The sequence below is a fragment of the Hippocampus bargibanti genome, linkage group LG05 (genome assembly GCF_051943395.1).
Source record: "Hippocampus bargibanti isolate YZ-2025 linkage group LG05, ASM5194339v1, whole genome shotgun sequence".
Lineage (NCBI taxonomy): Eukaryota > Metazoa > Chordata > Actinopteri > Syngnathiformes > Syngnathidae > Hippocampus > Hippocampus bargibanti.
The window spans coordinates 9,271,712-9,286,006 of NC_142738.1; the positions used below are offsets into that span (position 1 = coordinate 9,271,712).

The following is a 14,295-nucleotide window of genomic DNA, read 5'->3' on the forward strand; positions in this document are numbered from 1 at the left end:
CCGCAGGCGAAAAGGAAATGTGTTTGAATGAAAGAACTTACCCGCGGGGAGGCCTCAGATCTTTGACCTCCACGTTAAGGAAAGGCAGGAAAGCTGAGCCGCAGAAAGGACACGTGCTGTTGAGGTTGGAGTCGTTAGCCGTCCAGCCGGCCATGATCTCCTCATCGTAAACCAGAGAGTCGCATGTCTTGCAAAGTGAGCAGCTGGACATCATCACCTGCATCCAAAGATATCAGGACCGGTCCGTGAGACCACTTGGCAAGACGAAATGTATCCGAGTGTGTATTGTTTATCAATGAACTCACCTCAACGGTATAAGCGGGCGATGGCTTGAAATGCTTTATGTCGGGGGAAGAATCTGGAGTGTGAGGACTTCGAGAAGGAACTGTCAAACCACCTGCAAATAGATACGCACATAACTTATTTGCGATATTCGACATATATTTGAAACCACACAACCTGACGAGGATGGGATTTGAAGGCAGTTTATATGGAAGGTCAGCAGTATTACCCACTGAGATAAGTAGCTGCCAACAATGCTTTCCATAAACATTACATTAAATTCACTTCTAGTTAGTACTGTATTTTTCGCGGAATAAAGCGCACCTAAGAGCCTTCAAAAAATGACCCTGCGCCTTTTAATCCAGTCCGCCTTATACAGTAAAGTCTCGTTATATCTATATCGGATATATCGATAGTCCCGGTTATATCGATATTTTTTCGGACTCCCTTGAATATCGATATAACGAGACTTTACTGTATATGGAAATGAGTTTTAAACAGTGGCAGACCGTCAAGCCCTGCAAAGCCTTCTCTGCTGGCCTAAAAATATCTGAATCGCTATTGATGTGAATTACCATGAATTCTTCTTAAATAATTCCAAAATGCCTTTCAGCTTCCTTTCATTACTTTTCTCTGTTGCGCTGCTTCCCGATGTGTGTTTTCGTATTTACGCATTTAATCAATCACATTTCAGTCATCATTTGTTACCAGGGTTAGACATCTACCTGGAGGCCTTCACAATCAGTTCTGCGGGCTCTGGTGCATCAAATGTGTCGATTAAACTGTTGCTCTACCCAACCAGATTTCGAGTTGCCAAACCAAGGCCTGCTGGAAGGTACTGGAAACGTCAGAGTTTTCGCAAACTATGATCGGCTAGTCACATGATTGGCTCGTCATCATCAATCAATCAATCATAGTTTACAAAAACTGCTCTGATCACTAGCCACTATGTGATAAGAGCATACTGGCCAGAGCTAGCACACTGTATCTGTCATGATCTGGTTGGCGACCAACGGGGGGCGCTGTCGGCCCCGCCTGCACCTGCACAGGTGCTGGTCGTCCCGATCAAATTGGCGACCAGCGGGTAGCGACGTCAGCCCTGCCGGCAGCCTCGCAGGTGCTGGTCGTTACAATCAATGACACTTAAAAAGACACCTGGCACGATCATCCGGTGCCGATTCATTGTTGGTTTGCTGCTTGGTTGCAGCATGCATTGTGTACGTGTTTGTTTAACCTTGGCGGACTTTTACACTTGGTTTTCTGTTGCTACTTTGTATTTTTTCCATTCAGATCATTTTGATGTTTTACATTTTGTTCCTGCTGACTTTATTTTAATACAATTTGTCAAACAACCTCCTGCTCCCTCCTGCCTGCTTTTTGGGATCCGAACCCGCCATCACCACCTCGCAAAACCGCGACAGAATGAATCGGCCAACGATCGGATCCCGCAGGTACATCGGACCCGTCTCATTTCCACCCTGTGCCTGGCAATGCTACGTCCACGTTAGCGCAAGCCTCGTCGAGTTTGAATTGCGTCACTCGACGAGCCGCAACGTCCACGTAAACGTCCGGCCGAGACCTCCTTCCAGGTGGCCGTCCAGGGTGAAACTGGGTGACTGGCATTGCACGCCCACGTCCAGCCACGCTGTCGTCGTGCATGACGAATTGAGTCTCATCCACGACGAGCCGTGCAACGTCCGCGTCAACGTCAGTCCGAGACCCCACTCACCGCTGGATCCCGGAGCGGCTCTGGACCCGTCTCGTTCCCCCGGAGCCGGGCATTTCACGCCCACGTCGGCGTCCGGCCGAGACCTGGTCCCATACGGCCGTACGGGGTGCCATTCTGCGCCTGGCAGTCGACGTCCACGCAGAGCCATGCGCCGTCGCGTGAACGTGCGAGAGGGATCGCACTCACGCCCACGACGATCCGTGCCGCGTCTTCGTCCACCCCAGGCCGAGTCCCGTTCCCATCAGGCCGCCGCCCGTCGTATGCTGGAGAGGCAGCGGTTGCCCTCTCCACCGACCGTTCCCTGGCGAGTGGACCTTTTGGGAGACTGTTGGGACTTCTGGAAGCAGCCCCTTGAAGGGGGGGTACTGTCATGATCTGGTTGGCGACCAACGGGGGGCGCTGTCGGCCCCGCCTGCACCTGCACAGGTGCTGGTCGTCCCGATCAAATTGGCGACCAGCGGGTAGCGACGTACTGTCATGATCTGGTTGGCGACCAACGGGGGGCGCTGTCGGCCCCGCCTGCACCTGCACAGGTGCTGGTCGTCCCGATCAAATTGGCGACCAGCGGGTAGCGACGTCAGCCCTGCCGGCAGCCTTGCAGGTGCTGGTCGTTACAATCAATGACACTTAAAAGGACACCTGGCACGATCATCCGGTGCCGATTCATTGTTTGTTTGCTGCTTGGTTGCAGCATGCATTGTGTACGTGTTTGTTTAACCTTGACGGACTTTTACACTTGGTTTTCTGTTGCTACTTTGTATTTTTTCCATTCAGATCATTTTGATGTTTTACATTTTGTTCCTGCTGACTTTATTTTAATACAATTTGTCAAACAACCTCCTGCTCCCTCCTGCCTGCTTTTTGGGATCCGAACCCGCCATCACCACCTCGCAAAACCGTGACAGTATCGGTATCGAGCTGCATAATCAAATATATTGTTGTGTTGATTTAATAGCAGTTTTGTCAACCAAAAATGACTGAAGGAGGAGAAGAAAGCGATTTGGTTGGAGATTTACCGTTAAAGCCATTTTCAAGACTGACTTTACAAGAAAAAATGGACATCATTAAGAAAGGAAGGTCAGTTATTTCCTGGCTAACGGTACCCTCTAGTGGACTTGTAGTAAATCACACAACATCTTTTTCAGTCTGGATTGATTCAGACGTAGCACATAAATTTAACGTTCGTAAACCGAAAATTCCATAAGCCAAGGGGTTCGTAAACCGAGGTATCACTGTATTTTCAATTCCCAAATAAATTTTTGAATGGCAGTGAAGAGCCCACGCGCTTACTCATCGCTTTCACACCTGCTGCCCTAATTTCCCACAGCACAGCAGCAGTCGTATTTTAACACAAAACGGCCATTTTGAGTCAGTCCGTGATGTGCTGCAGTGATGTGATGAAATTCTTTCGCATCAGAAATGTTGACATTGAAAGACAATCACTTATACAGATCGGGAGGTGAAACTAACCGGAGAACGAGTTGTGTCTGAAGACCCTGTCGGGGGAGCTGGGGCTTATTTGAGCGTGGCCCGCCACGGGGCTCCTTCTGAGACGGGCCGTGCCGCTATGTTGCGGGGACACGTAGGCGTCTGCGTCGAGACACGAGTCATGATCCACGAGTGAGGAGCAATCCGCGTCGCACGAGGTGAACGAAGACACGCTGATACGATCATAGTTGGAGTCCTGCCAGTGTAAGGAGACAAAATGTGGTCAAGGTGGTGGTTGGAGGGTGATGGGGGGGTTGCCAGCGCTGACCTGTGTTAGTGACGTTTGTGAGGACAAGCGGGAGTAGAGACGGCTGGCCTTCTCGGCGACGCCCTTCCCCGCTAAGAGGACGCTGCTTTTGAAGCTGGGGGTGAAAAGGGAATCCATCGAAAACGAGGATGCAGAGGGAGTCGGGGACGACGGTAACACCAAAGACGAAGGCCTCTCCCTGATCTTGTTACAAACCCCAAGAGGGAGCGACGGTGACGTCCGCAGACGCTCACGAGATTTGACGGGTAACATGAGGTGCGTGTTGGAGCGGAGTAGCGTGTGGGCTCGGTTGGGGTGCGAGGAAGGGCTGGACGGGTTGCGCACATGCGTTTTGGGACTACGGCTCCTTAGCGGGCTGTTGGTGTTGTTCATGTACATTTCGATTTCCTCGGCTAGTTCACGGCGGGCAGTGGGAGTGGTCACGCCACCTTGGGTGTGTTCTTGCGTCGTGGCCATCAGAGACAAAGGATCAAATCCCGCCTTGATGTCAGATCGACTGGATGTCCTGCCGCAAAAGGGAATGCTTCTTCTGTTGGGGTTCTGTTCAGGCTCTGTGGCCTCCTCAAGCCCACTCAGTTTGTCGGCAGGTAAATGATGCTGCTTGTGGGAGGCGATATGAGGGACGGCCAGTTTTGGAGCTCCAGACCCGACCGACAAGTCCAGGGACTTTGGTCGCTCGGGTTGGGTCAGAGATCCCCCAAGCATGGTGTCGCTTAGTGACGGACTGGAAACGAGGCTTCCGGCATTGCCTGGAACAGGAACACTTCATTACAGCTTGCAGTCTTTTACAACATCAACTTCGTAAAAATTCAAATGAGTGGCGTTAATGGATGAAAGTCAAGAAACAAATTTGTGGCTTCTATCATATCAGTCTTTGATAGCTTGTGAAACAATTAAATGCAAAATTGTGGACTGAATTTATCACAAAATGCGACATTGCAGGTGTCAAACTTAAGGCTCGTAGCCCAGTTTCAGTAGCTGATTTATTTATTTATTTATTTATTTATTTATTTATTTGTTTGTTTATTTATGCACCCATCTCTTTATTTATGTATTTATTATTCAGTCATGCATTTTTTTAATTTTTTTATTTGTTCATTCATTTCTGCATCCATCTCTTTATTTATGTGTTTATTTATTTAGTCATGTATTTATTTATGGATGTATGTATGTCTTTATTAATTAATTAATTAATTAATTAATTAATTAATTAATTAATTTAATCATCTACTTTTTATCTATTGTTTATTTATTCATGTTTGTTTATACGTTTGTGTATTTATTTATTTATGCATCTATTTTTCTATCTGTTTATTTATTTGGTAATTATCTATTCATCAATGTGTCTATTTTGTATTTATTTATTTATTTATTTATTTATTTATTTATTTATTCATTCATTGATTTATCTTTCTGTTTATTTATTGGTCTACTTATCTATTTAGTATCCACCCATTTATTTATTTATTTATTTATTTATTTATTTATTTATTTATTTATCTTTCTGTTTGTTTATTTATTTGTCTACGTATCTATTTAGTATTCATTGATTTATACGTTTGTGTATTTATTTATTTATTTACTTTCTACGACTTACTTTTATTTGAATTTCTGTAACATGAATGCAGGCTGGTGCTCATGTTTCTTGCAAATTGTCTTAAACAGTCAAAATGTTTCTCGAATTACAGACACGCACGCGCACACGCACGCACGCGCACACGCACGCACACACACACATACGCACACACACACACACACACACACACACACACACACACACACACACACACACACACACACACACACACACACACACACACACACACACACACACACGCGCACACACACACACGCACAATATTTAGCGACTGAACTAAGCAATTTACTCCCCCTGCAAATGATAGCTTTTGTGTTTTGAAAAATGACAACAACAAAAAAAAACCCCATTGTGATTTCGGTTGGAATTCAATTAACCGCTAAACTCTGATTCACAGAGTAATATAATCGAATGTATGATGACACAACAATCACAACAAAAGTGCAGTAATACAACCGTTCAAACGAGCGGAGAAATAAAACACGTGTTGTAAGTCGGCGCATGAATATCAGTATGAAAAAACACAAGACGAATGCACCAGTTGACCCCTAATGTTATTTGTAGCGGTGATGCAAGACAAATCCAATCAGAAACAACGATCTGGTTACATAACACGACAGTCATTCATCAAGCCAGTGTGGTTTTGCATCAAGAAGACTTTTGCAATACACCCACGCCGGTACTTTTATTTTTAGTGATTAATTCAGATGTCATGGACGTTTGAGCATGAGATAAAAAATAAATACAACTAAATAAAAATAGCAGTTGATCCATAACTCACTGTGCAGTGGAATGTTTTCACCCTCTCTGGAGCACATCTCATCCTTGGATAAGGAATCATAACCTTGGTCGGACTGGCCACCTGAAACAGAGTTTACATGCTTATTTTGAATATCTGTTTTAGGCACATGGTTTTACTCCTAAGTGATTTCATTTTTTTCATTCGTTTTTCAAGCAACGTGGAACACGTCATTAATGTCACATCTGCAGGAATGAAGGGATGAGACATTATTGACTCATGAGCGACTTCTTCAAAACGATGCGGACAAAGATGATGCGTCTAATCGTGCTTGAGATTTGAACACAATTGTTGAATAAGAAGAAGAAGCAACTGTATACTATGTCGGTACAGAAAATGTGTATTAACTCATTCACTGCCAGACGATGTGCAAAAATCTGTCCACTCCAGTGCCAGGGTTTTTGTCATTGTCGTTCGAATTCCAGGACCCACAGAATATTGACTTTTAGGATTACATAAACATTCAATGCAGCGTAAGATACCTTAGACTCTCTTCTTTCATCAGAAAAAAAGTTATTTCCTAAATTAGATGAATGTGGAGTTATATGGGTTTGAAATGAGGGCGCTGGCCAAAATACAATGCAATACATACATATTGGTTTATATAGCGGTTTAACAACTGCTGAAGCTGGAACAAAGTGCTAACATGGAAAAAAGGGAAATGCTGCCACGTTGTGGACGGAAAAAAAACATTGCCAGAGGCCATGGCTAGCGCTTTATCGGCACCCAAACTAGAAAAAATAAAACCAAATTCGGGAATGGCGCTCTATGTTATTTGTTATGTAGTTTTTTTTGTTTGTTTGTTCCTTTGACTTTAAGACGGCGCCGCGAGAGTGGCTGCCTTTCCAGCAGCTCCTGTATTTTGTTTTTCTACTTTCATTCCGTTCATCACTTTGCCGCTGTGAAATGTAAATTTCTCCACTGCGAGACTAATAAAGGCAAATGCAATTCAATCCAATCTACGTCATTTTTTTTTCAATTCCCGAATAAATTTGTGAATAGCAGTGAATGAGATAAGAGTCGGCAGAGAGACATGTCTTTTCATCTTGCAGCTCATTCAAAAATCGATCGTGTTCTATCCTCGGTTAAAAAAAAAACGCTGCAGTGAGAACAGTCAGGCTGTAAACCAAAAGGGTCTCACTACCTGTGCTAAATCCATCATCGCTAGAGTCCATCTTATTAAAATCGGTATCGATAGAGGTGCGCTCAGCGGAGTCGTTGGCGCTGTCCAAACTGCCATGACTGACTGTGTCGAGATCGCTGCCATCTGGAAAGAGACAGACAACACACAAAAAGCCAGCAGTCAAACTTCGTGCTCCTCGCTTCAGCTTCAAGAAAGGAAACTAAATGATCTGCATCCATCGGATGCACTACTATTCAGAGTAAAATAGCCATGATTTCTCCGTGACCTGCTCCAAAAACCGGTTGGTCTGAGTGTATTTTTTTAAATCAGATTTAAGGAAAAAAGCTCCTTCAATGGAAGGATATGCAATTAATCTATGGCAAAATGCCAAGACTTTTTTCATCATGAATTCTTCAACATATTTGAGGATGAATTAAGGCAGGTGTGTCAAACTCATTTTTTGCCAAGAGCAACATTGTAGCTACAGTTTCCTCTCGGGGGCCGTTTAATAATAAAACTAATAATAATAATAATAATAATAATAATAATAATAATAATAATAATAATAATAATGTGAATGAATATGATGAATATGATTATTATTACTATTATTATTATTAGTAGTAGTAGTAGTAGTAGTAGTAATAGTATTAGTATTGCTTTTATAAATATCATCATTATTATTATTATTATCATCATCATTATTATTATTCGAAGTAATAATAATGAAGTAATAATAATAACAATAATTAGTGGTAGTACTATTATTATTGTTATTATTATTATTAATAATAATAATAATACTAATAATAATTAGTAGTAATAATTGTAATAGCAATAATGATGATGATGATTCTTATTATTATTAATAACAGTAATAATTAGTAATAATAATATTATTATTATTATTATTAATAATAATAATAATAATAATAATAATAATAATAATAATAATAATAATAATAATAATATTATTATTATTATTAATAATAATAATAATAATAACGAACATGATAATAATATGCAATTTATGAATTTAGGGAAACCATTCGAATGTTTCATTACCTCCACATATTACATACAGAACGCACAAGAAATTAATGAATAACTCATTTTCAAATCTGAAGTCAAGAATAATGACTGTTATTGTGGTTGGGACAATTTGAAATGTTGGTTTGGACTTTAGCATGCATCATGGCACTTGACATGTTTGATTTGCCCTCTTGACGTTGACACCTGTGATTTTTTTTGCTCACAGAATGAATAAGCATCACTCCATAGGAGGGAAAATCAGCCTTTTTAAAATTTCTACTCTAGTTAAGGCGCCGTAGCTCAACTTATGTCACGTTCTTTTAAATATTTTATTCAACTCTGATTGAGATGACCATCCCTAATGATGTCATCATCCTCTTCATTTCAATTGGGGATTTCAAAATGTGCCTGCGATAAACTTTTATTGAACCGGACCGGACCAAGAATTATCGCCCATAAAAACAAGTCTTGAAGTAAATCACCAACTCTCTCTAAACAATTCAACATTATCAGCGTCACGGTGGGAGAGGTTATTGTTGTTCTGCATAAGATTTAAGACTTTGTACAACTATGAAACAGAGACAGATTCATGGCCTGCAGAATTTTTTATTAGGTCTCTCACGATGTGCAATTATAAAAGAAAAACGGCTCACCAGACTGCGGAAAGAATTAGAGATGGACTTGTTGGTTGGGAACGACATGTATTAAACGAAAGCAAGTTGGATGATTGGTGTCACGGTTTGCAAGATGGTGATGGCAGATGTGGATCCCAAATAGCAGGCAGGAGGGAGCAGCAGGTTGTGTTTGAGAAATTGTATTAAAATAAAGTCAACAGGAACAAAATCTAAAACGTTAAAATCATCTGAACAGAAAAAATACAAAGTATCAAAAGAAAACCAAGAGTAAAAGTCCACCAAGCTTAAACAAACACATGCACAGCATCCAATGCATACGATTGCATACAAAGCATACAACATGCATACAAAGCATACAACAATGACCCGACAGCGAATGGTCATGCCATGAGTCCTTTTGATTGTCACTGATTGGGACCGACCGGCACCTGCGAGGCATCAAGCAGGGCTGACAGTGCTGCCAGTTGGTCGCCAATCCGAACGTGGCAGTCCGCCACTGATCGGGACGTGTCGCCAACCAGATCATGACAATTGGAACAACATATTGCTCCCACATGATCCATGAGCTTTTTTTTCCATTAGGAAACAGGAATGATGAGGAATCAAACGCTTCATACATTATTGAATCATTTATCAAGGCAACCGAGTGGGGAGTCTTATTGCTTAAATTGGTGTTATGAAGCAATAGTGAACCAACTATACTGCAGAATGTCACCAAAATCGATTTCCATTTTAAAAGCTGTGCGCCGGCCATATGTCACAAGAACCGTATTAGGTATTAGGTAGGTATTTAGGTAGCAAAAACAACCTGCTATCGGGTTTTCTTATTACACATTGAACGATTATTACCATTATTACTATTGCTACCAATTATTAATTTTATTATTATTATTATCAGCATTATCATTATTATCATCATTTCAGCATTATTGTCACCATCATCATCATTATTATTATTATTATTATTATTATTATTATTATTATTATTATTATTATTATTATTGCTACCACCACTACTACTACTACATCTACGACTACTACTTCATATATTAATATGCTGAACAGATAGACAACCTCTTGAATTCTACATAGAAATGTTAAAGCTTCCTAAGCCAAATCTGACCTGACAATTGAGTTTCTTGGTGAGGGTGTTTCTTCCCCGCTTGCTTGAACTGGCAGACACCGAGGACCACATTTCTCAGCTTCCCCCACAAAAAGAAGCCTCCTCTGGTAGTGGATGGCCACGTGCTCTCCAACACCGCCTGAAGCAACAATGTCATGAGCACTACCAGGCTGGAAAATCAACTTTGCAATGTGTGATTGAAGCAACTCACGCACCTTGTTGTAGTAGCCATAGGTGATGGCATTGGGCTGAATTCCAGCTTTTTTCATCTCAAACAACACCTTCACTGCCAGAATTGGCTGGCTGTATTGACCACACAGTTGCAGCAATACACGGTAACACACCTTGGACAAAAATTAAGTCAACAAATAAATAAATCACTTTATTTTTTTTACAGAATATGAAGAGAAAGCATATCCCCTAAAATTATTTTTTTTTACATTAAATTATATACAGAGAATAGTTTGGGTATTTGGTACCTCATCTGGCGCCTGAAGCTTCTTATCCTGCATCCTCCTGAGCACATCGTATGCTGTGCGCAGTGCCCGCACTTTAGACGGAGACGTATCGACAAAACCAGGGAGGCAGATGAACCAGAGTCCGAAACAGTGACGCAGCAAACACTTGGACCACATTTGAGGCATGGACGAATAAGTATGTGCCATCTTTTGAGCAGATTTGATCTCCTGGAATCGGGAAAAACAACTTATTCAAAGAGGAGAACTTGCGTTTAATTGTCGTGATTGGTTGCAAAAGTAACGGGCCTGTTTGGAGCGTCTAAAGATGGTCGTTGGGCTGGCTGGGCTGCAGTGGCGTGAAGCTGTGCCTACTGATGGAGGATTTGGTCCCTCGAGTGGTTGTAGGAGTTCAGTGTTTAGCACCGGAAATCCAGAATAGCTGGAGAAATACAATAAAAGTTTGACAAAAAGGACAATAGTGGTAAATTACAATCGAGGTGATTTCTGCAATTCTACAAAGACTCAGACCTACAATTGTTCATGTTGAATAACCATAGTTATTGCATCGTTTCTTCTGCACTAAAACAAAGTGGTTTGTTTATTTATTTATTCATGTATTTATTATTTGTTTATTTATTAATTTAGGTAGTTAGTTATTTAATGTGGTACTATTCTAGGCTTTCTGATTATTTGTTTTAATTTATGTATTTATTGCTATTTATATTTCTTTATGTTTTAATCTATTCAGAGTCACTTATTTATTAATGTATTCATTTAATGTGGCACTATTGAAGGCTTTCTGATAATTTATTTATTTATTCATAGCCACTTATTTATTTATTTGTTTAACCAGGACTATTAAAGGCTTTCTGATTATTTATTTGTGTATTTATTTATCTGTGTATTCATTTGTGTATTTATTTATTCATTTATTGCTATTTACATTTATCTATTCATAGCCACATATTTATCTATTCATCTATCCATTCATTTATTTATTCATTCAATGTGGGACTATTAAAGACTTTCTTATTATTTATGTCTGTCTGTCTGTCTGCATGTACAGCATGTACAGTATGTATGTATGTATGTATGTATGTATGTAATTATTCAGACGTTTATTGCTATTTATATTTCTTTATTTTGTATTTATTCATAACCACTTTTTATGTTTCTTTATTTATGATTCATTTAATTATTGAATGTGGGACTATTAAAAGCTTTCTATGTAGTTATTTGTTTATTAATTCGTTTATTGCTATTTATATTTCTTTATTTTTTATCTATTCATAGTCACATATGTATTTATTTATGTATTTATTTATTATTCACATGGATTTTATTTTGGCAAGTGGTTATTTGCCAAAATAAAATCCAGCAAATTCAACACAATCTATTTCCCATGTGACTAAATAAAATGGCTCCATGTCAAGGCTTTCGAACGCAAACCACAATTTCCAGCATTTGCTAGTCATTTTATGCGCATCAAGAATCTGAGATGTGGAAAAAGCAAAAGAACAGCAAAGAGAATGACCACAGTATTGAGCACAAATAAAATCATACATGTAGCACAAAGGATGCTCTTCTCCTTCTGGCAGCAGAGGCAGCTCTGGCGGGTTGATGTAAACGGTGTGTTCGCTGCGATGAGATTCGTCCAGTTCGATGAGTTTGGCGTCATCTGGTTTTTCACCGTCAATCTGTTTTGTAACAGATAACATGGAAAGCATGACCAAACGACCATCCGCAGCCTCGTGTGCGCCCAGAGGATGTATTGTGCTCTTGACATCAGTGGTATGAGCCTTTAAGATTAGATTAGATTAGAGCGACACACTCCTCTTGGATCTGCAAACCGCCTTTGTGTAGTGCCTGTCTGTTCATAAAATTGCAACCACTTGGTTGATTCGGGTATCTTAGCAACGAATCCCTAAATTGGGCTTCACCAGCTGAGTAGCTCCCGGGTGGTACTGTGTTAAACGTTTTTTTACACTCCATCGAGCGGATGATTCAGAATGGCGACTTTTTTTTTGACCCGCTTGGACCCTTGTTTCGTTTCTGCTCTTTTGTTTCTTCCGCTCGGTGCCCTTCCTCTTACACCCTGGAGGTCTTTCTCAACCGGGTTTGCATCGTCAGCCTTCGACAACAGAGCAATTGCCGATTTATGAATCAATGCTTCCATTTCTCAAGACTAACCACAGTGAACATTCATAAAATGTCCCACACAGGACATACGTGTGACTTCCTGATTACAAAATGTTGCAAGCGCAATGACTCCGCCCCAGAAAGGAGGATGTTTTGTTTTTGCATTTCAAAACATGTGCGGCCAAAGTATTGTCAAATCTTGGGGCGAAGATACATTATACAACGTGAGACAAATAATCTTTTACAATAATGAGGCGATTAATCTTTTCATTTGAGAATAAAGATGAACAACTAAAAAAACACTTTCATCAAAATTGCTGATAATTGTTGCCTATTATGAACTCATTCACTGCCAGACATGTGCAGAAATGTGACCACTCCAGTGCCAGGGTTTTTGTCATTGTCACTCGAATTCCAGGATGCACAGAATATTAAGTTTTAGGACTACATAAACATTCAATACAGTGTTAGAAACTAAGAGTTTCTTCTTTCATCAGAAAAAAAGAGTTAATTCCTAAATTATATGGGTCTGGAGTTATATGAGCTTGAAATGGGGGCTGTACCAAATACAACACAAAACATAAATATTGATTTATTAGGCTGAATCTATAACAAAACGCTAACATGGAAAAAAAACGGCAATGCTGCCCCCTTGTGTAAGGTAAAAAACCAGAAGCCACGGCCAGCACTTTATCGGCACCCAAGCATGAAAAAACAAAACCAGAACAAATTCAGGAATGGCGCTCTACATATTTTCAATTCCCAAATACATTTGTGTATGGCAGTGAATGAGTTCACCCTTTCATCCACCCTGGAACTGGATAACACGATAGTCTGCAGTTCATATGCACCTAAAAGCTAAGTTAAAATCTTAGCAAAAGAAAATAGACAATTTGAAAGGGGAGTAAAATAAGCTATTTTTATAAAACAGCAAAACCCGTCACTAAATCGCCATGGTGGTGTGAGGTTTAATTTGGATCGTGCTTACAACAGACTTCTTACATCATTGCCACATTGGCTTAGTTTTACTGATGAGGTGTTACCAGAGCAAATGAGGCAATCTGGCCAGTCGTAGACCCCATAATCAGTCAGGACAATAGAAGTAATCAGTGTAGCCTCAAGGAATAGTCCTCTGCTCCCCCCAACCTTAGTGCAGGGACCTATCATAGCACCGCCACCCCTGGACAGTAGTGATATATATATATATATATATATATATTAAAAAAAAAATCCTCGTCTCACCCACCATGGGTGGTGTCTGTCCCCATTTCAGCTCGGGCCCTCTACCAGAGGCCAGGAAGCTTGAGGGTTCTGCGCAGTATCCGTGCTGTTCCCAGCACTGCGCTTTTCTGGACCGAGATATCCGATGTTGTTCCCGGGATCTGTTGCAACCACTCGTCGAGTTTGGGGGTCACTGCCCCAAGTGCTCCGACGACCACAGGCACGACTGTCACCTTTACCTTCCAGGCTCTCTCCAGCTCCTCTCTGAGCCCTTGGTATTTCTCGATTTTCTCATGTTCCTTCTTTCTGATGTTCCCATCACTCGGGACCGCTACATCCACGACAACGGCTTTCCTTTCCCCTTTATCTATGACCACGATATCTGGTTGGTTGGCCATCTT

The 14,295-nt window shown here is 41.0% G+C and overlaps 1 protein-coding gene across 2 annotated transcripts in view; it reads right to left on the reverse strand.

Annotated features, from left to right (window-relative positions):
• dennd4a (DENN domain containing 4A) overlaps positions 1-14,295 on the reverse strand; it is a 43,611-nt gene that overhangs the window by 4,708 nt on the left and 24,608 nt on the right. For both annotated transcript variants that reach the window (XM_088996273.1, XM_088996272.1), the window contains 11 exons: positions 12,098-12,231; positions 10,841-10,973; positions 10,556-10,762; positions 10,292-10,420; positions 10,077-10,215; positions 7,308-7,430; positions 6,146-6,226; positions 3,768-4,516; positions 3,482-3,695; positions 306-397; positions 42-217 (listed from right to left, as the gene is read on the reverse strand). In XM_088996273.1, coding sequence (XP_088852399.1) covers positions 42-217; positions 306-397; positions 3,482-3,695; positions 3,768-4,516; positions 6,146-6,226; positions 7,308-7,430; positions 10,077-10,215; positions 10,292-10,420; positions 10,556-10,762; positions 10,841-10,973; positions 12,098-12,231 — 2,177 coding nt within the window. The remainder of the gene's footprint in view (positions 1-41; positions 218-305; positions 398-3,481; positions 3,696-3,767; positions 4,517-6,145; positions 6,227-7,307; positions 7,431-10,076; positions 10,216-10,291; positions 10,421-10,555; positions 10,763-10,840; positions 10,974-12,097; positions 12,232-14,295) is intronic.